Genomic DNA, 27303 nt, shown 5'->3' on the forward strand with positions numbered 1-27303 from the left:
TAATAGACTTTTGGGTGGTTTCAAAATGCCCTCAAAAAACCTCACAGATTTTTGCAAGCACATGTCTCCCCATCAAAATTTATTTTAGGGGTCCCATACACAACCCCTGCAAAAGTCACTCAGTAGCGCCCCTCCGGAAAGTTTGGAAAAAGAATCAGCTCTCGACAACAGGTTTACCGACTGACATGAAACTGGATGAACATGTCTGTTATGACAAGACACAAAGAGAAATCTCAGATAACCATGTCTAGTATTGAACAGAAAGTCGACCATTTTGGTTTTAGGCAGCCATTTTGGAATGAATTCCATTGTACAGGTTTGTGAAAATACACGCCTGCCAACAGTTTTCCCCAATCAACACGAAATTGGGTAGCTATGTCAATCATGACAAGATGCACGAGATCATCAAGGACCCATATTTGAAATTGAACACAAAGTCAGCCATTTTGGTTTCAGTTGACCATTTTGTAGTAAATTCCAAGGCTTGTACTTAGATGAACTCCGACTAGGGAATTAGCATGAGCATCAGTCGGAAGCAAGTATCCTAGATGAACGAGAGCAACGTTCAATTCCAAATCTTTTTTGTTTGCTCCAACTCATATTGGTGAAGCCTGGCGTCAAAGTTTGATTATTTGATGTCATCGCAAACCATCGCCATGAACCATCAAGTTCACGGAAGATAATTAGATCTGCCCAAAAGTTAATCACACAAAAGAATATGTACTCAACTGTAGGAGTCCACATGTGACTACGGTAATAAATTTACCCCCACCACTAGTTTCACCAATTAACGCAAAATTGGATGGGCATGCCTATCAAATAATAATAAGTCATATGAAAAGTCTGATGATATGTGCCAGATATTGAACACCAAGTTTCTGTTTTAGACAAATTCCAGGGCTCATAGAACTTAGATAAACCCGTACTGGAATTTGCCGAATTGAGCCCTAAATAGAAGTAGGTAATCTAGACGTCTTGGTGTTTTAGAATTACGGCAAGTATTTTGATGATCATTTGCATTCCACAGGGTTTTCCAGGACGACCTGGAATTCCGGGTTCGGACGGTGTCCCTGGGCCTGCAGGTACCATTCTGATGCTTCCAGTAAGTTCTACCACTTAACGCACTAGTACAGTGGGCTGTCCCTCAATTTGCATTTCCCGTCTTTCGCACGTACCAGTTAAGTTGTCAGGGCTTTTTGATCTAAACCGCGTCATGCTTTTTTCGTTTTGATCGACAGTTCCGAGCAGGCGGCGAAGCACACAAAGGACCTGTGGTGACGGCGCAAGAGGCTCAGGCTCAGGCCATCCTTTCCCAGGCCAGGGTAAGTCATCACCGATACAGCAAAGGTATGCAGCACCTGTCTTTTCTGAAGGGGAAATCAAGTAAAAAAACAATCATGTTTTCTATATGCGGTCACAGTAGTCTAAACATGGTATTCTGTTTGTGGAATATGTATTAAGCAGAAAAATCTACTTGTTTTTATCCATTTCAAGGGGTGGGCATTTTGCCACTTGCTGTCAAGTGAAAATAACATACAATTGCTCAGTGCTCAGGCAAAGGCCAATCACGGCTCACCTGTTTTTTGAAGATGAGACGTGATTGGTTGTTACTTAAGCCCTGAGCAACTGTGATATCTTTTTCAGTCGACAGCAAGTGGCAAAATGGCCACCTTCTGAGATGGATATAAACGTGTGGATTTTGCTGGTGCTTAATTCATGTTAATTACAACGCCGTGTTTTGACTAGTGGGGGCACATATAACATTATTGTAAAGAAAAATTTTAACTTGACTTCTGTAAAACAGCCAAGCAGTTTAGCACCTACCCTAAATCAACAACTTTTTTTCCATGGCACTTTATTTTTACACACTGTCACTACCTAAATCAGCTTTGCAGTTGCCACATTGTCTGCTGTAACGCTGGTGAAGTTTCTTTTATTAATTCTATTTTCATGTCCATTCTCATTCCTTTGCAGAGGCAATGTTAAAATACTTAGTGCGTTGTGTGGTGTAATGTTGCAGAAATTTCTTGAAACAGCACTGTTTGTTACAGCTTTACAGGTGGCATATTTTCTGCTCATGCTTGTGTTGTTGTACAAAGTGAAATTTTAACATTTTGTTATTGTTTCTAGTAACCGTTTTATGGCAATGTAATAAGTTAACCACTGTTAAATATAGTAAAGTGTAAAAACAATAAAACACGAAAGCATTATTTTAAGTGTGAAAAGAAGTTAACCAGTAGTAAGTAAAAAAGGATAGAAAAATTACTAGAAGCTGTACCCTCCTTTACTTGCTGTATTTACTGAATGTAAACGTAAAAAATATGAATTTTGAATGATTTTGAAGTTTAAATGTTTTTTTTAAGGATTAAAGTTAGAAAAATCTACAATAAAGTAATAAGTACAATTGTAAAATGTTCTAAATTAAAATAATCAATTTAAAGAAAAATAAAATTGCAAAATTTTAACGAAGAAAAATCCAAGTTAGATGTGAAATACATTACGGTACATACAAAAATGTGATAAATATAATAAATTATTTAATTTTTATTTTATAGGATTTTTTTTTGTTATAAGAAATAAATTTAAATCCAAGCTTAAAAAGTTCAATACAAAATGAAATAAGATTATAAAACATTACTTTTTTTTTTTAATGAAAGTACAATAACACCAGAATTTAAAAAAAAAAAACTTCTACAGTATTGGACTTTAGAGGTTTTGTTGTATGAAGGTTACCACTTTATAATTATGCAGCATTTGTCACAGTCCTTTTTTTATAATGCTTCACATAATCTTAACAGTAAAAAAAAAAAAAAAAAAAAAAAAAAAAAAAAAAAAAATGACACAAAAGCAAAACCCAGTACAGTTCAACATTACCTTTAAAATAATACCCTAACCTAACGTGTTAAAGCCAAGAGCGTTATTTGGTCATGTGCATTGTCGAGACGTACCTAACAAATTGGCATGTGGAAAAAGATGGAGTGGTCGAGTTGCTTTATAAGAGAGGTAAGAGGGCAGCTCTTACAACACATGGAGTTCATTAAGGGGAGCACAAACGTCATATTTGCAGTATTGGAGTGCAGCCAAAACTCATTATAAAGTCAAAGCACTTTGTTTTTACGTTTGTCTTATTTTTCCTTAGAACTAGGCACATTCAAAAGGAATGATTATCACACCTGGAAGCCAAGCAACGGCATTAATTTTGCCTTGTGAGGGTGCAGTAGGACATGGATTGCTTCCTTTAGCAAATTAGCTCGTTTTTAGGCCATTAGGCTGCAAATGTTCCACACATTATTGCTAAAGCACTGAGAAAACTAGTGCCCACTTTGTACATTTTAAGCCTTATTTGAATTATTTTTCAGACACATGTTGGCGACGGGCAGTGTAGTGGGCAGGTTGTGACTCATGTAGTGGCCAGAGAGCACGGCAGGTTGCACCCTTACAAACGTCAGCTTTACAGATGCCATATCTGCCATGCAGGTGGTGTGTCTGACTATATTCCTTTTCTGGACACGACTTGGCTGATTTTGCAAATAAAACCACTCTTAGAACATTGTGTCCAGCTCCTTCATAAGCATTTTTGATACAACTTCTTGCTAACTTCATTCAGTGATGCGCTCAAAAGGCAAATGTCAGCTTTACAGATGCCACATCTACCATGCTGGTGGTTTGTCCTCATTCTCCTGTCATGTATGTCATAAATCAACTCTTGTAGATGTGCTTGTACACAGGCCAAATCTTGGCTTTACAGATGCCACATGCTACTGTGTTGTGGTCAAGCCGCAGAAGATTTGAGTATGGTACATTCATAGACATTAAAGGTTTCCTTATAGGCTACATGAACTTAGATCAAATCTGTGACAAAGTCAACCATTGCGCGTACAACTGCAGTGTGGGCGAGCAGTGGTTTTACATGTCTCTTTCATTCCCCCCCAGCTGGCCATGAGAGGTCCTCCAGGGCCAGCGGGCATGGCGGGACGCTCCGGTCCTGTGGTGAGTCCCTTCTCAAAGCACTTTGCACTGTGAATCCGCATGCTTGTCTGTTCAGCCCACACCGCACATGAGGTCATGAGCACAGCCTTGATGTGCGGATATATATCATCACACGCCCATACATGTGTAAGTCACTGGGCGGCTGAGGTCATGCAGTCATCTCTGGTTTGGTTCCAGTCCAACTGTGTCTCCCACACCCAGCCCCTCACTCTGTGATTTTTACACTGTAAACGCCTGATTCAGGAAGTGATTTACTGCATTTTATTATGTTAGGTCCTTGTCCAGCAACATGTTCACCCACTAAATTCATTTTTCTAACAGGGCGGTCCTGGTGCTCCCGGTCTTAAAGGGGACAGTGGAGACAATGGACCACAGGTACGTTGTTTTTTGACATTTTTTTTTCTCACCGTGAGCCATGCTTTGACTTCAATAGCTGTTTCAAAAGTTTGCATATTGGAAAATCCCATAAAATAACAAGGTACAATCTGCTTGTCTTTATTTGATCTATTCTAGTCTAGTAATCATTTGCATGCAAGGTGCCTGCAGGCCTTAGCAAGGCTTGAACGTAGTGCCTTAAAAAGCTCTTTAAAGGCGTCTTATACAGAGTGCATGCGCACTTATGTGTGTGTCCCTGCCCATTTGCTGTTGTGTGCGTGCACACCCGTTATCTTATGGACCCCACTGAAGCCCAATTCACACTGGCTGCGGAATGGACGCGGTGCGTTCTCCGTACGGCAGCCGTACGGACGTCGCAAGGATAGAACGCTTTCAAGTCTACGTGTCAATTCACACCTGCTGCGGTGCGATGCGCATGCGGTGCGGAACGACTGCGGCGATGCGGAAGGTTTCCGCAAGTGTTCTACTTCTTCCGGACGTCACATGCAATTTCATGAAGCTTAAGAAATTACACGAGCCGGACAGGAAATAGGGCATCTCGCATCAAGGTAAATCCGGTATATTTCAAAATAAAACCGTTTTTTTGTGAACTCGTTTTTTTTTTGGGGAGGGAAGCTAGCTAGCTACATATCATGACACGAGTCGGACATTTAAGACAAAAAATGAGCTCAGAATAAATTAAACATGACAAAATGACACTATTTAAACACAAAACTTACTTACCCATGGAGAACAGCCATGGTAGAAGTCCCGGAAATAATGTCCAAAAAGCATATCGATGTGACAACAGACAAGCGTGGCTATGGTTTACAAATAGGACTCTATATGCACGGTTGTTATTGGGTGAACTCAACTCTCCAGCGTGAACCCCCGTGATCTTGTGGTCTGTCGGGAGCAGATTTCCGGACACGCAATGCACGCGGTGTGAATGGCAGTCCTTGCGGAAGCCGTACGGAAAACGCTACGCGTCCTTTCCGCAGTCAGTGTGAATTGGACTTTAGTGAGTGTCCACCCTGGCCACCCCACTGAAAGAGTTTCGCCCCTGAGTCTTTTATCAAAGTGGCCTATAAATTGTATTAAATTTAACCAAAGTGGCCTTAACCCTGTAAAGCCTGAACCAGGAATTATATGTGTACTGGTATTTATTGGTCCTTTAGAACATTTTATTTTTTTTTTTTTAATTAACTTCCACGTATGACTTTTGATTTGTGTCATATTTGATACATCCGGTCACAATGCTTTAAATTTGTACATTTATAACTGTCAAAAATATGATAATAAACAGACATATCAAACATATAAGTATTTCCAAAAATCTGAAAGAATATTTTCCACTATTAATAAGTATAGATGTCGCTACTTTCTCAATTAGGGCAATCTTGCAAAGTGGCTGGAAAAGCCAACAGCTGGGTGATACTGCCCTCTGCTTTTTCAAAGGTCTTAATATGCATTAATTTGATCAGAATTCATTTGACCTAAATTATTATTATTATTATTATTATTTTTATTTTTTATTTTTTATTTATTTATTTTTTTTATTGAAGTGGACTGAAAGAAGACCTCCAAATCCTGACAGTTGATACAAGAGGCATTTTAAAAAATTAATATATTAAAAATTCTGAAATTTTACCAGCATATTCTTAAATTTTACAAAAATCTGAAATTTTCACTAATGATTCTGAAACGGATTTAAAAAAAAATCTGAAATTGTGGCCTTTCTTATATTTGATCAGAGTGGACATCATATGTATATATATCTTCTTTGATAGAGTATATTGCAATCTTATATTAGACCTTGAGAGACGAGATAAATGACTGTTATATTATCTGTTTGTTCCTTAGGGCCCCAGAGGTCTTCAGGGCCCTACAGGTCCCCCAGGAAAGGCAGGAAAGAGAGTGAGTTAAGCTTGGATGACTAAATCTATCCACCTGGAGACCATTTGCAGGAGTCCATCAGGACCTCTCCGCTGGCATCCATCTTAACTCATATTTGCAATATGGTTTGTGTGTGCTGCGCTAGGGCCGTAATGGAGCTGACGGCTCACGAGGAATGCCAGGAGAGCCCGGAACCAAGGTAACTTACGCATGCAGTCATGATTGACCATTGTAGGCGTTGTTGCACCTGTCATGACATCACTGTCTTTCTAGGGTGACCGAGGTTTTGACGGCCTTCCCGGTCTACCTGGAGAGAAGGGCCATCGGGTGAGTCCCATGTTTTGTTTTGTTTTGTTTTTTTTAAATTCACGTTTCTCTTAAAGGGATACTTGACTAATTTTCAGCAGTGAAAAGTTAATATTTTGTCTAGAATTAATGTGGTAACTGCATTATTTTTCATGTAAAATTAATACCTTTAAAAAGTCATGTTTCTACTTGCTGTCGACTGATGATGACATCACCTGTGCTGAGGAAGTAGGTAACGACCAATCATTGCTCACCTGTTTTCTGGGTTTGGGCCGCAACTGAACCATAATTGGTTGTTACCTACTTCCTCAGCACAGGTGATGTCATCTTCAGTCAACAGCAAGTCCAAAAATTACTTTTAAAGGTATTAATTGTACATGAAAAATAATGGTTACCACATTAATTATAGACAAAATATTAACTTTTTACTGCTGAAAATAGCTCAATGAGTCAAGTATCCCTTTTTAACCTCCCTTAGTCCCTTTTATGTTCCTTTCTTGGGCGCACCAGCAATGGTCACGCGTCTTTTTAAAGTTTAACCATCCAGAAACAAACGCCACACAAAGAGTAAATCAATTCAATAAATAATAAAGTCATTAAAGTCGTTTGTTCTGTTTCACATCAAATTGACAGTTAACATTTAAAAAAAAAAAACTATTGTAATTGACTTGTTTTTGTGCTTTTCTCTTTATTAGATAACTACATTATTATTATTATTATTATTATTATTATTATTGTTGTTGTTGTTGTTATCATTATTTCTAGTCTGTCTAGTGTTATTTTATACTGTGCAAGGTGTTGGTCATCATTCATCATGAATAACTGGCAAGAGAAGTGGTCACATTAATCATGCTGCGTTTATTGCATCTGCACCTGTGTGGTTTATTTCAAGTTCTTGTACTGTGCAAGGTTACATCATTGTGTTGTTTTCTATTGTGCAGAGTGACGGTTATCATTGATAAGTAGTGATATGATATCATTTAGTCATATGATGCATGCACATATCTACATGCTTCATTTCTACTAGTTCATTTCTATTGTGCAAGCTGGCATGATAGTTTATATCTTTTGTGCATGATGACATTTATCATAAGTACTGGTAACTGGCGAGATGAGCATTCATTTAGTCATTTGACCTTTCCATGTTGGATAATTTGTAGTTCTTCTCTTTATTTCAATAGTGCAAGGTGGCACTGTTGTATTAATTTTTATTTTGCAAAGAGGAGGGTGAAATTAATAGTCGATGAAATGAATGATTGAACATGAACATGAGCATGGCGCTTGTGCCCGTGCGAGACAATTTTTTGCTTAAATTTCAACTTCTAGTGTTCATTTCTATTGTGCATGGTGGCCTCCATTTTGTATAGCATTTCGGGTCATTATGAGCTGGAACCTATTCCAACTGACCTGGCACACGTAGAGAGACATAACCATTACCAGTTCACATCTATGGACAAGTTAGTTTTCAGTCAATTTGAATATAAATGGTTTTCAAAAACAGCAACCGATACACGTCAGATGTTGGTTCCAAAGCGGTGCGACCCTTTTTGTGTTTAAAAAAAGAAAAAGAAAAAAAAAGGCGTTGGCTGTGGAAGAGTCCTTTCACAGATTTACAGACGTCAATTCCATCCTATAGGGCGTAATTAAAGGACGTATAGAGGACGTGTAAATACAGGGAATCACATTCTACCAAATGCGGTCACCCGCGCTTTAAGTTCAAGTCTTTGCGTCGTTTCGTAATTGCCGAGCCATTAGCATTTTTCCTTTTTCGGCCCCAAGCTGAAAGCCTGGCACACCCCCTTGCTTAGTAAACCTCTCTTTGATACCTCTTTTCTCCAGGGGGAGCACGGTCCGACAGGGCCTCCAGGACCTCCAGGAGAAGATGGGCCAAGAGTGAGTAGTGGGCGCCACACGACCCCTCCAATTCCAACGTACTTGTTTCAATGCCAGTAACCCCGTGTGTTGCGTCCGCAGGGGGAAGACGGCCAGGTTGGACAGAGAGGTGTGGCTGGAGAGGGCGTAAGTGGATTTATTACCTCAATCTTGAAAAGAAAATGTGGTGATAGAAGTCCGACACGTGGCAGCAAATCAAGCTGTCAAAGGCACCGTCTTGGTCATCAAAACCAAAAACAATGTGTGTGAGAATAGAACGTCTCATAATGCGTGTGAGACAGCACACACACTCACACATACTTGATTATAAGTCTCCAAATTGAGGTACATGGAGTGGGAGATACCCATATTGACCACATGAGGTCAGTGTTTATGAGCACAATAGTTGCAGAGCGCTCCAAATTCCCACATTTTTATGCTGCTGGGCCACTACGACTAAAGGCAGCACTTTGCACGTTGTCATGCAATTCAATTGTCTTTTCTTTTTTTTTTTAATAAAATTTTCTTGGAGATTTTACTTTATGCTTCTTTTTATTTGCTCTTTTCCTTGAGATTTTTCTAAGACCATTTCACTCATTTTTTTGCTATTATACTGAAATGTTCCAAACTCATTGTTATTGTTTACTTAGTTTTCTATTTCCTTAAGTGCTTACTCAATTTTCTATATTCTCTTCATCTTACCAGCCTTTGATCTTTGCTGTTTTACTGTGTGCACATTCCTGTTTTCTTAACTATTGTGTAGTTCACGTTCTTTCCCATCCGTTCTTATTCAATGTTCCTTTCTCAATGTTATTACGTTTAGCTTTATTTTATGTCATTTTCATTTTTTTTTTCACCATTTCATTAATTTACTTTTTTTGTTCAAAATTCTTCACGGTTTCATTTTGCATTTTTACTTGGTGTTCTTCACTGTTTACCAAAACATCTTTTGTTTTCAGTTCTTGTTTTGCATAAAACCATTTTATTTTTTCTTTACTGTCATTCAATATTCTTTTTTTTTTTTTCTTTACTTTATACGCTTTTCAACAGTTTTTTCTTTGCTGTTGTACTAAATACTCTTTAGTTCCTGTTTTACTCAATATTATTTTTGTTTTTCTGGACTGTTTTTCACACAAGCCTTTTCTTTTTTATACTCTCAATGTTCCTCAACCAGTGTTTTTTCATGACTTCTAGTGTTCCTTGTTCTTGTATTCAACGTCATGCACTTTGCGATTGTTTCATCATCCAGGGTCCTCGAGGTTTGCTCGGCCCCAGAGGTTCTGCAGGTCCTGCAGGACAGCGTGTACGTACACCGCACGTTATGTATCATCGTGCTCGCATTGCTCTCTGACTAAGCGCCCTAACCTGTCAAACTCGTTTCCCTTCAGGGTCTTCCTGGACTTGATGGTCAAGCGGGTCCCAAAGGAAACATGGTGAGGACCATGTTTTTGTGTCTTCGTGGTGTGTTTTTTTTCCAATATTTGCCCCACAAGGGCATTGAATCACGTGTCAAGACCACCAGAACGATCGCTTCGTCATCCGCCCTACTTGACGTTAATCGCATGTCATAACAAAGGTCACAGTTCGTTTTCATATGGCAGAGCAGCAGAGTTGTTGAGACTTTTTTTATTGTAACTACAAAGCGCAAAGATAAATCAGGATGATGAACATGCCGTCGGCTTTTGTGAGGGTCTCACTGGGAAGCTGGAATGGGGTGGGGTCACTGGTCAAGAAGCCTAAACAAGTCCACATGTGGTTACTGACTCACTGACATGAAGACTTTCATAAAGTCAACGTGTTATATGGTTAATCTCTATGAGGCCTCATTGTCCTCACTCAGGGATTACACTGATGCTTCGTTAGCCTTCTTTTCCATCAAAGTTGTCACGTCATGTTTATATAAAGCTCTGAACATCTGAAGCAGATTGCCCTCTGGGAGGTTGTTCTGCCTGTGTGTGGTTTATGACACATTTAAATCCCGAAAAGAGGTGCAAAAAAATAAAAGTTGTGATCTCCTCCCAGATGTTACAGTAACACACTGTACCTATTAGACACCTCACTGTGAAATGTAAGATGTTTAAACAGCAATTCATCCAAAAAGTCACTAGATTTGTCAGTTTGTGAGGTCACAAGTCACTGGCGTTGAGCCTGCTGGTTTACCTTAGAAGAAAAAAATAAGAAAAACGAGCCGTCTACAAAAGTTTGAAATCTTTAATTGCCCCAAATGTTTAACCTAAAAAAGTTAGATAGTATTGTAAATTTTTAGATCACCCCAAAAGTGTTTGATGGGGATCTTCCACAACAAACTCAAACAAGCCTTTAAAAATGGCCAAACAAAGACTGAACTTGTACGACCATTACGTAATGGACATACAAGGGCCTTCCCCAAAGTCGGAACTTAGCAAACTGCTGCCCAAACTGTCATATGTCATATGGCTTTTGCCTGAGTTGACTCAAAACAACAAGGATTGGTTTCTTATTAAGAAAGTGCAGCATCAGTTATATTAAATGAACGAAAGAGCAATACGTTTGATTCATGTTGGCATAATGACATTTGAAACGGGTTAACGAGTTTGTCGTGATGCCAAAAGCATGTCGCTAGCCATGATGTCCGCACTGGTTCGATTCCTTAGCCAGGTCCCAAGCCCAGATTTTAAAAAATGGATCATTTTTGTGATTTGCTGTTGCGACCTATCCTGGCAATAATCCATCTGGTACCTCTCCACAGTAATTTCGTCGGGTAAAGGCGAGACATTCTGTACAATAATTTGAGCTGATTGGAGTATGCGACATTCTACACGTTTGTATTAACCAATCACGGCCGTGGGTGAAAATTTCGTCTTCGTTCTTGCCGAAGGGGGAAAAGCACGAACATCTTACCAGCTAGAAATGCACGAAGCGCCTCTCGCTGTTCAACATTCAACAAGGAAACGATGAGAAACGATGGCTTCCTGGTTTCGTCACAGTTGTATATCCCGCCCCCAAACACAATGTCGCTCTCTCATTGGTCCGAACCTTAAAGTTGAGTTGAGTTGAGTTTATATACAAAAATACAAAGTCACAATAGAGAACAGGGCTGAATTCAGATGGCCTTGAAGAAGGCACCTGACAGAAAACCCTTGACTGAGAAACCTCGATTGAGAGAGCTTGGCTGGATGTTTTGCAAACAACACAATCAAATCCAATATTCACGACGTGCTTCTTCGATATTCCAGGGTGTACAAGGAGAGCCAGGTCCTCCCGGACAGCAGGGTTTGCCTGGTCCTAATGTAAGTCCTCAACTCCCTCCATCCATCCATTTGTCAGTCTGTCGGCATGCTCTGTTTTCCAACTCAACATGATCACTTCCTGCCTTAAATTCTACCCCTCGCTATTTCTTTATTCTCCTTCTCAGACGTCTGTTTTCCCCATCCAACGTCTGCACAAACACTTTCTCTCTTATCTCCTCCCCTTTTTTTAGTCTGAGAAATTCACATGAAGAGTTGACTTAGGTTCACTTCTCAGGAGGAACCGTAATAATTTCCCTGGGTCTATTTGACCCAAAGGGGCTTGTTTAATGATCGAAATATGTCTAAAAAGCCCAATAAAAACTTGTTAGAGCTCATTAACTCCAATTCATATTCCGTTTCAATCAAGATTTAGTGGAGAGCTGCATGGCTCAGTGGTAGAGTGGTTCTCTCCCAACCGGAAGGTTGTGGATTCGATCCTCACACCTGATGACCATGCAGAAGTGTCATTGAGTAAGACACCGAACACTAATTTGCTCCCAGTGGACCTGGAAGCACCCTGCATGTCAGTAGCTGACCACTAGTGTATGAATGAATGAATGTGAGGGTTTGTAAAGTGCTTTGGGCACCATATGGTGGAGATAAAGCGCTATATAAAAAGCAGTCTATTTACCATAGTGTCAAATTCTTCAATGAGACGATTCATGAAAAAAAGAATAACTGTAAAGCTTTTATAAGTTTATGTCAGAAAGACAACACAACCAATTGATTTACACACATGAATTCAAAACAAATTATAATAAAAAAAATATATAGCAATCCATCCATTTAATTATTATTGTTATATAATGATAATTATATTAGTAGTATTTTTTTTTTTTCATTGGATTGTTGATGCTAATCTTCTCTTCTGGGCCAAGTTGACCCGCTGACAAATCAAGACATGACAGCTGCAAATAAGATTTTTTTTGCTAGATGTAGCAATCAACATACAATATTCTTACAATCTTACCATCTTACAATATTTGCAAGTTTCTCAAATGAGTCACTACGAAGACCTTTTTAACATAACCATGGTCAAATTTGCATGCTGACAATCATGAATTGCAAATATGTGAAATGAATAGAGGTTTGCATCGCTCCACAAAACATGATTTGATAGGATTCTCCATACATAGGGTATCATATGCTTGAAGAATGTAACGATTTAAAAAAAATAGAATTCGTTTCAATTCAGTGGGATTTCGATTCCATATGGTATGGCTGTAGCTTCCGTCACGTTTATTAATATGCAACAAAATGTAAAGTTTCTCCAAAGCCAAAATCATCCAAGTTAATTAAATTTTAAAAAAAATCATTGGAAGCATTCAACTGATTGAAAATATCCCAATAAACAATGTCTATATGTGATAACTCTTTTACTCATCATTTTAATCATTAACTTACTGAACATAATTTACTGCTTTAACGCAGACATCATATTTCAATTAGATCTTGTTTTTTCATCAAAAACATTTTAAACAAAAGGTTTACATTGGAAAATACTAACTAAAAAGAAAAAAATACCATCACAGCTTCTCATGACACAACTTTTTTTTTTTATTTATGTACTTCCCCCCCCCAACTGTTAACCCAGGAACCAAATGAGGCTTGAAAATGAAAGAGCTTGCCTTTTTTTATGGTGGGAAAAATGTCAAATATGTTCCTAAATACTTATTCTTCTCATGGATCGAAGCCTCTGGAGTAAAGTCAAGCGACCTGAGGAAATAATAATAAAAGTCCATTTGCATGGGCAGCTGAGCGTGTCTGAATAAACACTGCCTAAGTGCTTCCAATGTGGAAGCAATGAAGTGGTGAAAATAAGCAAATTAAAACTGGAAACAGACTTGACAGGTGCTCTTTTTTGCACTTTGTGCGTAACACCCACTCTGTCTCTCTCTCGCCTTCTTTTTCAGGGTCTCATTGGGCCTCAAGGTCCGATCGGGCCTCCTGGTGAAAAAGTGAGTACTCCCTCCCTCTGCCTAAAAAGCCCATTTTCACTTAAAAGCGCTTCAGCAGATGTGCTGCTGTGGAAGACAGTTTCAAGTGGTTGCCTTCATCTGACTCTGCACGCCTCACATTTGACAACTTTGAGGTTAAATCCATAGAATTACACGCAATATATATAAGTACAACTGCTAAGAAGGGACTTTGATGAGTTAAAGTGAACCCTTGCAAATGGCAGCGGTGTGGAACCAAAACCAGCTGTGATTTCAAACATTTGCAAATAATAATTTGGACTCTAAATACACCCTAATGTATCATTAGAAACACTTAATTATCATTTCACACACTGATTAAAAACAGTTGGGTGAACTCAAACTTTCAAGGCAACATACATTATCATTTCGAGTTCCAGAAGTGTGAGGACACTGGCGTGTATGTCGCTGCTTCACAACCCTGAAAATATCAATTACTATTTTCCTATGAGCCATTATTACATGTTTGATTTAGTGATACACATTTTAGATACACTTTATATTTAGGTGGGTTCTTACTTTACCAGCTGGCTGTTTGTGGCTGATAAGCTGCTAATAGTGGTCTAGACCTTTCTCTGCATCATCTTGCGATGACTACCACTCATGCTCGTACTAACTAATCATTAAACTATTATTTCTGCATATTATTGACAACATTTTTGTGGTAAAAGTAACACAAAAACTACCATTTTTAAGGTCGACTTGGTATTGGGACAGCACAGTGGAGGAGTTTTTAGCACGTCTGCCTCACAATACCGAGTACCCAACAAACAGCCAAACTTGGGACGACTTGGGAGGCTATTTTTTTATTTTTATTTTTTTTGTCACAAATTTCCTCTATGACGTTGGCAGTACGCTTCTGTTGTGGCCTCACAAAAAAGCCAACGAAAACAAAATGCAGTTAAATCCATAGGTGCTCACTAAAGTCTTGGGCGACGTCTCACGAGATGATGCAATCAGCTTACAGCTTGTTACGCAACATTTTTAACATTTTAAGACATTTTTATGGCAGATAAAATATTGCATAATTGTACAAATTCCAAGACAAATGTTAAGGTTTTCCTGTATTTTTTATTTACTTCCTGTCTTCTCTCTCCATTCACACATGAATCTAGGGACCTCAAGGTAAACAGGGTTTGGCTGGCCTTGCTGGTGCCGATGGACCTCCTGTAAGTAAAGTCTCTCTTCACTCCGTTCAAAATGCCAACAAATAAAATTGTATTCAACTAAGGACATGTTTGTTTGTTTTTGTTTTTTAGGGTCACCCAGGTAAAGAGGGTCCTCCGGGAGAGAAAGGAGCAGCTGTAAGTGTTTGTGTGGTATTCGGGCTTGGATACCATGGCAAATGAATGATGTACCGTCATGTTTTTATATGATAATAAAATAGTTCAAACAACTACTTGGGTAGGCTTACATACCAGGGGTGTATTTCACAAAGCAGGCTCAACAAACTGTGAGATTTACCCTAACAACGAGTTGACACACCCTCGGATAGGAAACTCTGCGTTTTCGATTCCAGCACAGCTGATTCCAGTGAGTTAAATCAACACTGAGTAGTTGCACCTGGAGTTACAACCAGACTTAAAAGACTGCCTCAATGGAGCCCCGATTCATTGAGGCACCATGGCAACAGGGACATCGAGCGTAGCGCCGCCCTCTGCTTCCGCATTGTTTTTTTGTTTTTTTTACCCCTCTCAAATGAAAATCTTAATGCGATCATATGGCAAATTTGAACTTTAGAAAAAAAAGTGCAACCCCGCAGCAGCTCCCAATAGAGGAAGGCGGCATGGGAAAATATTGCTGCTCAGGTCAATACGTAAATTTAAATGTAGTCCTTTGCAATTTCAGTATTATTACAGGGGAAACCTGTTGCATGGTAGCTCATGAATTCATTTCATTTAGGTGCAATCCTGCGAGGGAGAAGCTTAAGAAACTTAAGATGAAATATAAAAAATGTACATGAAATATAAAAACATTCAAAGGGGTATAAGAAAAAACGGAGCGCAACACTTATGCTGCGATGAGTGCGCATATGACTACGCCTGGGAATGTTTCAAATGTAAGGACGGATTAAGTTGTGTATGTAGGTGATGGACTGTGATGTGAAACGATACCGTTCAAAAAGCAAACTGTCCGACACAACGGCCTAGCTCAATTCACCTATCTAATTATTAAGAGTCCTAATCTAACTGCAATAAAGCGGCACCTTCATCAATAGGGTCATTGTCAAAAGGACATGTTTGTGTCAAAAGTGGACTTTACGCTGGAAACTATTGGCGTATTTACGCAAAAAATCGCCGTAGCGGACTTAATGAATGAGGAAATGAATTGTCGTGTGTGGCTGAATGGAGGCGGGGACAGAGAAAACCTTGAGGTTCATTGTGAAAAACCTGCTACCGACCAGGTTAGGTTCATGGACAATGTTACTATGGTAACTGACCGAGAGCTTAAATGACCTCTTATGACACAGGCTAGAGTTACCTCTCATCCTCTGGTTTCAGCTACCTCCCTTTCTGAAATGGAAGGTGCAGAGTTTCCCACGTCAGGGTTTCATGACTCAGTGTTCTTTCTCACTAAATCTTCTTTGTGAAATACACCCCAGGAAAACCTCAGAATTCAAACCTGGAGACCTTTGCAGGTTAATTTTCAAAATAAAATTATTTTGTTTATTGTTTATTATTTTAATTTTTAAATGTGTCTTTAATTTTAATTGTATTTTTCTCTTCAATTTGTACTATATATAGTTTTTAGTTTTAAAGATATATGTAGCTATTTTTAACTTGTTTTTTTACGCTGCACTTTAATTGTGTATGTACAGTATATTTGAGTTTTTGTATTTCTGATTTTTTTAAAAGTTGCCCTGAACCCACCCCACCCCCTCACCCCCCCCCCCCCCACACATATATATATATATATATATATATATATATATATATATATATATATATATATATATATACATTATTGTTTTTAAATTTTTCAGTGTTACTATTTTTGTTCACATATTTTTTAAATGTTTTTTTCAATATTTAACTCAATACAGTATTTATATAAATTTAACAAATATATACAATAATTTTCATCTAATGCTGAATTTAATTTTTAATTTATTTTGATTTTTAATTTGTAAACCATAATACCATTATAGCAATGTCGATTGACAGAATTACTTGGATTCTTTCAACTAGTCCCCTGTTGCTAGGCAGAATTCATGAGGCCTAATTATTTCTGCCCAATAAAAGAAAAATCCAGTCTAACTTGTGGCAGAGAAATCCACAGCCCCCACATAGCTGGAAAAGGGACAGGGAGTGTGTTCAGAAAAAAAAATAGCACTGTTAAGGATTTATTTCTCCTAAAAATAACATGCTATTTTTTTTTAGCACGCTGCCGTCTGCTGGATGTAGTGGTCCACTGCCCATTTTATCCGGTTTATACACAGTATATGGAACGCATTGTGTGTGACCTTAATATGACAGCATTTCACCTGACTTGTTGATTGCCTGTAATTGGGTTCAGCTTCTTGTCAGTCTTTTCCACATGTGTAACTTGTTATATACTTCTGGGAAATCAATGGGAGTATATCAAATAAACTACATTTTTCCACGTCCTTAGGGTTTCCCTGGACCAATGGGATCCATCGGCTACCCCGGCCCTCGTGGCGTCAAAGTGAGCGCTCATCACACCTTGGACAAAACTGATAAATACATGCAAGAAGTTCCGATCAAACTTGACTTGTGGTTTTCTGCAGGGAGCAGAGGGAATCCGAGGCCTGAAAGGTGGCAAAGGAGAAAAGGTAAACATGCGTTTTATGTCTTCCAGAAGAGCAGCTCAGATATTGGCAAAGATAACAATATTTGATTGTGTAGACGACCACTAATCGTACAAGAGGAATGATCTTTCTGGAAGGCCTCAACCACCCAATTGAGCAATAATAACCTTTGTACCAGAATGTTTGAATTGACTTGGCCACTGTGTGTATTTGAAAATCTCCAATGCAAGCAGCGAGATTTACTGTGCGGTTACATACACATACAGTACTGCACTGCGATCAAATGACTCAAAGTTATGGTCCATTGTGAATCGGGTTGTAAAGAGAAGCAGGCAAATAATTGGAGTACATTTCTAGAAACTTTTTGGAAACCTTCTATAGAAAAGGGGGATACTGTATTCAGTTGGACACTTTTCAGGACATTGAATGGGAATTAACTGGAAATTGATTGACCGTCCAATTATTTTATAAACTAATGTCCTAATGAACCAACATTCATAATTAGAATATTCATTCAAATGATGACATTATTCTGTATGTATGTATGTATTTATGTATTTACAAAATTTTCTGTTAATTTTTCTGTTATGGTGGCAAATCCCCTTTAAATCTTTATTTTTGCATACTGTATGCACATACATTAATATTTTGGATATTTTTAATATATTCTATTATTATTATTAATAGTAGTAGTAGTAGTAGTAGTAGTAGTAGCATTTTTATTATTATTAAGTTAAATTAAATTAAATCTTTATTTTTGCATACTGTATGCACATACATTAATATTTTGGATATTTTTAATATATTCTATTATTATTATTATTATTATTAGTAGTAGTAGTAGTAGTAGTATTTTTATTATTATTTATGTTTCAAATATTTTTTTAGGTTTGTTCTTATGGGTGCATGCAACCAAACAAAAAATATATATGGTAACAAATTGCAACATAAAAATGTGAATATTTTGAATATGCATGTATAATTATTAATATAATTACTATTTATGTTTCTTATTTTTTTCCTGTAAGTAGTCATAACTAGAAATCTTTTTTTTTTTTTTTTTTTTTTACAAACTAATTTGTTTGTAATCAATATTTTATTCATATTTTTTTCTGACATTGTTTCCTTTCATCATTCATTTTAAGTATTTCCATTGATTTATCAAGTGTTGAAGTTGGATAATGTATATTTTTCCACAACGTTTTAACTTTTCTTAATAGAAATTAGTGACATTTCCCGATAATTCCCATTAACTTTAGTACATTCCCATGGAAAATAAGGTTTCAGAGCTACAATGCTGCACTTTTCTTTATAGACACCAGATGTCATTAGAGTAACACACATATTAAATCAAATGTGGTATTGTTGTTTTAATTCAAAGTACCACTAGGGGTCACTGTCGGTTATACATTCTTCCTGTATTCCTGGCTTGTGCTAACAACTATTCAGTCTCATCAATATATTGATTGATTAAATCCATTTAGGGAGAAGATGGCTTCCCTGGCTTCAAGGGCGACATGGGCCTCAAAGGCGACAAGGTGATTTTTCCAAAGATTTTCACTAGGAAGTGTCAAACATCCAAATCAAAGTAAATACTATTAAGAATTTGTTTTGCGGGCATCCAGGGTGAGGGGGGTGCACAGGGACCCCGAGGAGAGGACGGACCCGAGGGCCCCAAGGGCACATCGGGACCCAACGGAGATTCTGGCCCCATCGGTAACGCTGGAGAGAAGGTAAAGCATCCGATCACATGCTAAGACTGACATCCAAATTAAAAATGACTTTGTGGTTTCCTCTGTTGTTTAGGGAAAGCTCGGAGTGCCCGGCTTGCCCGGATACCCTGGAAGACAAGGGTCCAAAGTAAGTGCAACACACACTTAGATGACATGAACATCACTTTTTCATTACTCAACCTGATTGACTGGAAATAAATATTTGGCTAGACCTGATTGTGGCAGATTCAAGACTAGAAACGTCTGCCCTTCAATTTGTCATTTTTATAACAATTCTAATTATGTAAATTTTATCTAGCTTGTTTTTTAGGGTATTTGTTATAATGAAAAAAATATATCTACATTTACTCTTTAATAACTTTGATTGGTTTCTATTATTACTTTTCAATTATTTTTTTTATTGATTACAATTGAATTTTACATCTGATGTGTTAATTTTTATATTTGTGCTTTTATTTTATTAAAGTATATTTTCTTAATTTTACAATTAATTTTAAAAGATGAGAATTTTTATTTCAATGTAATCCTGTTATAATTGTTTTTTGATTTAATTAATTTTTTAATCTTTTTTTTTTTTTTTATAGCCTTGTGACTTTTTCCGCTTGTGCATTCATTCATTTCTATATTAACACAGTATTTGAAATACTATAATAAAGGTCAAATGTAGGACTATAAAGATTACATATTTTACATCATTGTTTTACTTCTTTACTATTTATTTTTTAAATTTTTGAGTTTAGTCCTCATTGTAATCATTTATTAATCCATTTATCGAATGAATTATTATTATTATTATTTTTTCTTCAAAAGTAAATCTACTTGCGGATTGAAAAGCAATGAGTAAACCCCGGGAAAAGATTTTGTTCTTTCTTTTTTTTTCTTCAGATATTCTGAATTTGTCAGCTTCCCAACACAAACTTATGTTAATTTTAAAGAATACTGGTACCATCATACCCCATATTTGAGTTGTATTACCAACCAAAGAGAATGTACAGGTTTATTATTTGTATTTTATTTTATTATTATAAATATATGTGTTGGTGGCTTTGAATTCTCCAAGTAAGGATAAGCAAGATATGTTTTTTCTTTTTTTAATGTCATAAAAGTTTAAGTTTGTTTATGAATAGGGAAGTAAAAAGTAAAAATTAAATCACATAGGCAACAACCAAAGTGAATTTTCCTTGTAAAAATAATTGTTTAAAAGTCTGTGTATGCCTTGTCATGTTTTTGACCCGTGCTGCATTCCAATTTGTGCTTTGTGTTTTTCTTGCAGGGCTCCAATGGCTTCCCTGGTTTCCCCGGCTCCAATGGCGAGAAAGGCGCAAGGGTGAGCTTTGTTTTGCGTGTGTTTAAGTTAAGACAAGCCCAGCTAACGGCTAATTTTTTTTTGCAGAACATTTCAAACTGATGTGCAAACATACAAATATACACTGTTTTAAGAAATGTTTAAAATGTCCATACAAGTAGGGAGTGAGTACATTTATGCTTTAAATATAGAAATACTTTGCAAAATAAAAATAAATAAATAAATACATAAATAAATAAATAAAAACTACACACCCTTGTCTAACAAAAATGGTGACGGAACAGAAAGGAAATGTAACTCAAATACTTTATTGTATATGTATTTTTTTTTGTAATTTTCAAAAAAAAAAAAAATTGACATGTTATTTATTTTCATAATACAACAACCGTAGAAATGAATAGGTAGATTTGCCCCTTTTAAGCTTTCCATTACCTTCGATGGGAACATCGCCCCTACCAATATGGCCGCCATGTAGGCGCGTAGCCAGATTTACTGAGTATCTTTGACAACAGCGGCACAACCTGGAAATACGTGTCTGTTTGATTGCATCCCAGCTCCACTAAACCAAATAAACAAGTTCTCTTGAACTAGCAGACTGACAACTAAGACAGGTAGTCACAGAGATTTGAAACAATTTTTTTTTCCTTTTTTAAAATCCCCAAATTTCCTCAAAAACAGCTGGTTTAAAAACAAAAATTTAATATTTTAAAATGTTGGGAAAAAAAATACCGTAAAAATAAATCTGTTGGTTTTGAGTGGACTACACACTAGTTATACTGTCCGTTAAATACAAAACTCATGAAATCTTGGTCCGTTAAATGGAGCTTTAAATGTATATATTTTATAATCCTTTGTTAATTCACAGTATTTTCACTTATTTTAGATTGACTGTAGGAATAAATTTAAAAAAAAAAAAAAACATTAAATATTGTGCTTTCAGTTAAAAATTTTACACAATTAATTTTATTGTATTTTTGTCATATTACTTTTTCATTTGTATGTGTTTATTTTTGTTTAACTTAATATTTATTTTTAAAGTAAATTTACTCATAAAATATATTAAGATAATTGGAATTGTATATTTTTTAATTTTGACATATTTTTTTTCAATCATTTTGAATCTATTTTGTTTCATTTAATCATTAAAAATATAATTTTAATGTAGTACTTTATTAAATTAAATTAAATAAGCAATGAATTGATTGTTTTGACATTTGATTTAAATTTTTGAGTGTTTTAGTGTATTGCTACAATTTAAATCTTGTATTTCTTTGATACTGATTTAATTTTAAAGAAATAATTTTGATGTGATCCTCTCGGAGAGATTGGTACAATATTATTACGTTATTTTGTATTTTGTGATGATCCATTTTTAAATGTTTTAATTTGATTTGCTCAATTTTGTTTAAAAAAAAAAAAGAGAAGAAAAATAAATTCACTTTAATTTAATCTTAAAACAAAGTAACTTTTGAATTTCAGCCTTCATTATTATTTTTTTTTCATAACCAACAATTACACATGGATGCATTGTGGTCATCTCAAGATGAAAATGTCCAGAGATGCTCACTTGTTATTAAAATTCTGCCAAGTCATTAAAAACGACTTGTGCTTCCCCCTGATTTAAAGCCCGTTTTGTTGTTGTTTGTGTCTCTGTCAGGGAGTTGCTGGCAAATCCGGACCTCGAGGCCAACGCGGCCCAACGGTAGGCAATTTCATGCATCTGAATCATGAATGTTTTATGCTGCCCAAACAAAAATAACAGTCACATTTTGGTGGGGGATCAAATTGTTGGGTGGACACTACGCATTCATTCCCTACATAATATCGACACAATATTTATTTCCTCCGATGACCATAGTATGTGCAATGATGTGTGTGTATGTAGGGTCCACGTGGTGGGCGTGGTGCCAGAGGACCTACAGGAAAACCAGGAGCAAAGGTGATAACCCAATTTATTTCTGGACTGTGATTTAGTCTAAATGTGAATTGAACTGCAGAAAGCTGACAGTATGTTATGTTTTTGTTCTACCCAGGGCACCTCAGGCAGTGATGGACCTTCTGGACCACCTGGAGAGAGAGTGCGGTTTCATTTTATTATTATTATTATTATTATTATTATTAGTAGTAGTAGTAGTAGTAGTAGCGCAAGGGTGAGCTAAATTAATCTCATATTAGTTTCTGAATTGATGGATGGATGGATGGATGGACAGAAAAAAAATCATGTGTCATGAAATTGAATTCCAATTTATCAACCACTTCTTCTCATTAAAGGGTCCTCAAGGACCTCAAGGACCTGTAGGCTTCCCCGGACCAAAGGGACCCAATGTAAGTAATTGGAAATCACAATGTTAATAAATAATAATATATAGGTTATGATCCTAATGATGATGATGATGATGTGTTTGGCTCTCCACCCTATTTGTAGGGCCCACCAGGAAAAGACGGGCTGCCAGGTCACCCAGGACAGAGAGGAGAGACGGTCAGTGTTAATCTTAATCCCCCTGAAATCCCAATTGACCATCGCTAAAACACTTCCCGGGAAATGCTGACAAGCTTCTTTCTAGTTAGTCAGCTAAGCTAACGATCTAGCGTGATGACTTGGAAGATAATTGAGCTGTTTCTTCCCGTTTCAGGGCTTCCAAGGAAAGACCGGACCACCAGGACCTGGAGGCGTTGTTGGACCTCAAGTAGGTCCTTGTTTTGAGACGCTTACTTTAAAATATGCACTCGTAGCCGATGCATTCCATTAGGAAAAAGTAGAAGGAAAGGTCAAAAATATATATATATATACTTATGGTACGAACTTTGCTGTTGACTGTCAGGGTCCAACTGGAGAGACTGGACCTAGTGGAGAGCGAGGACACCCTGGTTCCCCAGGCCCACCTGGAGAGCAAGGATTGCCAGGTGCTGCTGGAAAAGAAGGCGGAAAGGTAAACAAGTACTTTTCGTAGCCATAAAAAGTCAAAGACAAAGTATTTTGTGGATTGTCAAAATATAACCTTAAGAGATCGTACAGACATTTTGTGCCATTCATTTTTTTTTCCCCAGGCATTTTTTGCACTATTGAATGAATATACTGCAGGCCTCATTTGCTAGAGATGGACAATTTTCATCTTTGTCCCTTAGACTAGCATAAAACGACACCTCCAAAAAACAAAACAAAAATATCTCCTGCTTAAATTAAATAAAACCACAGTAACTTAACATAAACTAATTTATGCTAAATGTAATTTTAGTATTTATATGCAGTGGCACCTCGTCTTGTGAGTTCAATTTGTTCTATGACCTCACTCGTAACTCAAATCTTTACTTGTACCTCATGATGAAAAATGGGCCTTGGACAGTCTGTATCTCGTAAGTCGAGGTAACGTTGTTTATCCACCAGTGCAACTTTTCCCCATTTAAACCATGCAGCAAAATTTCACATTTCACTGAACCTCCCTCCTACATTGATGAATATGTGTTTGCAATTGATCTTGGATCAATTATTTTGTTGTGTATTTCAGGCTGAAGATTTTTATTTTATTTAAATAAGAATAACTTGCATTGTGTTTTAAAACTATTACATTAATTTTGCTTACCCTAAAGTGTAACATGGTCACCTGGCTGTCGCTCAATAGGTTGTTTGTCTCGCTACAGGGAGATCCAGGTCCTCAGGGGCCCGGCGGTAAGCCAGGTCCTGCAGGTCTGCGTGGCTTCCAGGGGGCAAGAGGTCTTCCAGGTGCCATGGTAAGTAACGTTCACTGACCTCATTTACCTTTTTAATGGTCATACAAGTGTCAAAATAAGCAACATGTAAAACAACAAAATACTTTTAAACATGCGTTAAAGGCTGAATGCACAAGTAATTGGTTTCTTTTAATAGTATTCATCATCATGCATTACATTATACAGAGTACTGTTACTAAATAAGGTGGCCAAAATATTGGGAACACATACAGGTATACAAAAAGTAGTTTTTGAAGCAAAGGCAGAGCAACACTGTATGAGCCAAATCTTTTTTCACAAGTCTTTTTTTTTTTTTTGCGTGTGGAATCTTCTGCTCGCTCGGCATCCTCCATGCCCGCTGGCGCTGGGGCCCGCGAATGAGTTACGGTAATGAAAGCCCTTTATTGCATCTGGGTAGCAGCCTTTTTCCCCGTATACAGTGGTGATTCAGCACAGGCGAATATACAGCGCTCGCTGCAGAGTCAAGAAGCCAAATACATGACAGCTTTCCTGGGATAGATAGACCCAGACTTCAACATGTTTATTCCTTTACCCTATACAAAGCACATTATTAGGTTGTTAAGTTGAGGTCTTAAGGATTTTATGGCGAATCAGAAATTTCACTGGCAAGCGCCGCTCATACAAAATGATGAAAGTAAACTGTTTCATAATTTAGCATCGTTCATCAACCTTTTTTGGTTTCGGTCGTGAAAATCACTTGGGGCAAATTTGTCTTCAAAGGAGCACTAAACCTTGCCTCGGGGTCTGAACTTTCCCCCAAAATCCGGTGGAAGTTATCAAATTACATTTTTTACCTAAAATGGCCAATTAAAACCAAACCAGCAGGCTTGCTGTGTCTTTTCATGCATGGATTTTTGAGAATATTCATGATACCAAATTTTCAGGTTGCTAAGTCAGCTTTTCCAAAACTACCATATGGGAAGCTACCCTTATGTCCAAATAAACTTAAGTTGGTTACATCAAAGCAAAATGACACTTTCAATGTCATTTCCGGCATGAGTTCTTGAGACTTCTTAGTGGTTAATGTAGACATGCCTACCAAATTTCATTTGGCCATACCTACATTCTGTGACAACTCTTTAAAATGTCACAATTTAGCATCATCCATCTGTGTAGTATCAAACTTGGTAGTAAAAAGTTTGTTTTTAGGACACCTGGAAATGGCCAAAATTAACCAAAATGAAGGTTTCAAACCAAAATGGCAGATTTCCTGCACCTTTTCCATCATGGAATCTTCAGCCTTTTATTTTTTTCCTTTTATTCGGGTCCACACCTGACGGCAACTTTCTCCTCTCTGTGTGCTCTCAGGGTCCAGGTGGCTTAAAGGGAGGAGAAGGGCCCCAGGGTCCCCCCGGCCCTATCGTAAGTAACACTATAACACATTTGCAGCGTAAATACTTTGGTGTACATTATATTTGTGTCTTGTTTATTCTCATTCCAAATGAACTGTTGGGAAAAGCATGGTTCCACTGATTTGTCACGCGAAATGGACATCCTCCCCGGTTGGAGTCGTACACGCTTAAAGTGGAAGTGCGAACAGGATCTCTTATGGGGGAAGTACTCCATAAATAAGTGTAGCTCTTGAAAAGCCTCCCCGGCAGCTGTATGGAGCGAAAGCTGACTGACAGCCGACTTGGAAACGCCTGACATTTTGTCAGACCATTAAACACGGCCTTCCTACAATTATAGCCCTAAAGCACCTCTCTAGCGACAACCCATCAGATGACGGGCGATTAGCAGAGATGAAAAGATCATCTGTGAATGAGCGCGATGAGGCAATTAGCTCAAATTGGCGGGAATATTTTGGGATGGCGAACGCAACACATTGACTTCCTGCTGCTGTGGGAACGTCAGTGAGTGTGATTGCAGCATCGATCACTCTAGCCTTTCATTTAGACGGCCAGTTTAGCCTGCGGTATCCCGTAATTTTGACCAAACATGACAACTTTGGCTTCATACTGCTATTATATATACATGCTGTTTAAATTGCCATGAAAATGGCTGAATTTGATAGGCAGCACGTTTATTTGTGGTTAGCACATTTGACGTATTGAAATGATCCAGGTTTGAATCTCAGCAAACATCTTTGTACAGTTTGTATGTCCTCCCTGAGATTGTGTTTTGTTTTGTTTTTCATTTGGGGACATAGGTTTCCTCCTGTATTACAAAACATGCACGTTCTCGAAATTGAAGACTTTAAATTCTCCATAGTTGTAAATGTTTTGTCTTACAGCAGTGGTTGTTGGAGGTACCGAACCCCACCAGTTTCCTACGTGCATTCACCGAACCCTGATTTATTTATTTCCAAATTCAAGACATATATATTGGGATTACTGGTCAACAAAAATGACCAGGAAGAGTAGCATTTTTGTCGAATCTGGCTCTCTTCACCTTGAATTCAGAAAGTGCTGTATTCTTGTATTCCCCATCTCCATGCAGTTCAAGGAAGTTTTCCTCTAGTTTTGCTAGATAGCTAGTTGTGCTGGACTAGATTTGCTCAACTTGGCATTGCAATTCATGCAGTGAGGATGCTGACTCCCATCACTCGGCTCTAACTCTATATTTATCACTGCTGTTTTCTTAAAATGAAACACAGGGGCAGCAGATACAACGAAAACAGCAGAGGCCCCAGAATTGAACCCTGTGGAACACCATACGTTCCATTATACATGTGCATTCATTCAACCACTTCCTCTTTTTTTGCTTGACGTAGTTAGTACGAAGGGATGACAATAATAAAGAAATGACATGACGTACCATCACAACAGCCACAAGTCGACAAATGAGCGCACCAAATTCCCTGCAGCACAGATAGGCCAAACAATGTAGCGTGATCACCTGCAGCCAATGATGGCCAAGTGGGGCGTATCATCACAAATCATTTGAGTCAGGTGTGTCTTAACTTCGCCAAACCCTTGAGAAAGACTCACTGAACCCTTGTGGTTCAATCAAACCCAAGTTAAAGACCGCTGGGGTAGGGTTTGGAGTGGGTTTTTTGGAGAATTTTGGGTAGGGTTGAGGGTATGGGATGGTGTAGGGTTTGTGTGAGGTATTAAGGTTGGGGTTAGAAGTGAGGGTCAGG

The 27303-nt window shown here is 37.6% G+C and overlaps 1 protein-coding gene and 1 long non-coding RNA gene across 2 annotated transcripts in view; one reads left to right on the plus strand and one right to left on the minus strand.

The window, feature by feature from the left end:
* The window catches only part of LOC144020474 (collagen alpha-1(XI) chain-like), an 82116-nt gene that overhangs the window by 40629 nt on the left and 14184 nt on the right, over positions 1 to 27303 (plus strand). Inside the window, exons 12-41 of the mRNA XM_077524013.1 lie at positions 1028 to 1102; positions 1239 to 1322; positions 3934 to 3990; positions 4312 to 4365; positions 6229 to 6282; positions 6407 to 6460; positions 6535 to 6588; positions 8407 to 8460; positions 8542 to 8586; positions 9689 to 9742; positions 9828 to 9872; positions 11655 to 11708; positions 13622 to 13666; positions 14800 to 14853; positions 14944 to 14988; positions 17297 to 17350; positions 17433 to 17477; positions 18938 to 18991; positions 19079 to 19186; positions 19260 to 19313; positions 20460 to 20513; positions 22150 to 22194; positions 22378 to 22431; positions 22526 to 22570; positions 22764 to 22817; positions 22918 to 22971; positions 23126 to 23179; positions 23315 to 23422; positions 24132 to 24221; positions 25530 to 25583. Coding sequence (XP_077380139.1) covers positions 1028 to 1102; positions 1239 to 1322; positions 3934 to 3990; positions 4312 to 4365; positions 6229 to 6282; positions 6407 to 6460; positions 6535 to 6588; positions 8407 to 8460; positions 8542 to 8586; positions 9689 to 9742; positions 9828 to 9872; positions 11655 to 11708; positions 13622 to 13666; positions 14800 to 14853; positions 14944 to 14988; positions 17297 to 17350; positions 17433 to 17477; positions 18938 to 18991; positions 19079 to 19186; positions 19260 to 19313; positions 20460 to 20513; positions 22150 to 22194; positions 22378 to 22431; positions 22526 to 22570; positions 22764 to 22817; positions 22918 to 22971; positions 23126 to 23179; positions 23315 to 23422; positions 24132 to 24221; positions 25530 to 25583 — 1755 coding nt within the window. The remainder of the gene's footprint in view (positions 1 to 1027; positions 1103 to 1238; positions 1323 to 3933; positions 3991 to 4311; positions 4366 to 6228; positions 6283 to 6406; positions 6461 to 6534; positions 6589 to 8406; positions 8461 to 8541; positions 8587 to 9688; positions 9743 to 9827; positions 9873 to 11654; positions 11709 to 13621; positions 13667 to 14799; positions 14854 to 14943; positions 14989 to 17296; positions 17351 to 17432; positions 17478 to 18937; positions 18992 to 19078; positions 19187 to 19259; positions 19314 to 20459; positions 20514 to 22149; positions 22195 to 22377; positions 22432 to 22525; positions 22571 to 22763; positions 22818 to 22917; positions 22972 to 23125; positions 23180 to 23314; positions 23423 to 24131; positions 24222 to 25529; positions 25584 to 27303) is intronic.
* Positions 23206 to 27035, minus strand: LOC144020481 (uncharacterized). The gene is made up of 3 exons (XR_013283893.1): positions 26979 to 27035; positions 24074 to 24249; positions 23206 to 23402 (listed from the first exon to the last, which is right to left on the minus strand). It is a non-coding gene; the product is annotated as an uncharacterized LOC144020481 (long non-coding RNA).

The sequence above is a fragment of the Festucalex cinctus genome, chromosome 1 (genome assembly GCF_051991245.1).
Source record: "Festucalex cinctus isolate MCC-2025b chromosome 1, RoL_Fcin_1.0, whole genome shotgun sequence".
NCBI classification, from domain to species: domain Eukaryota; kingdom Metazoa; phylum Chordata; class Actinopteri; order Syngnathiformes; family Syngnathidae; genus Festucalex; species Festucalex cinctus.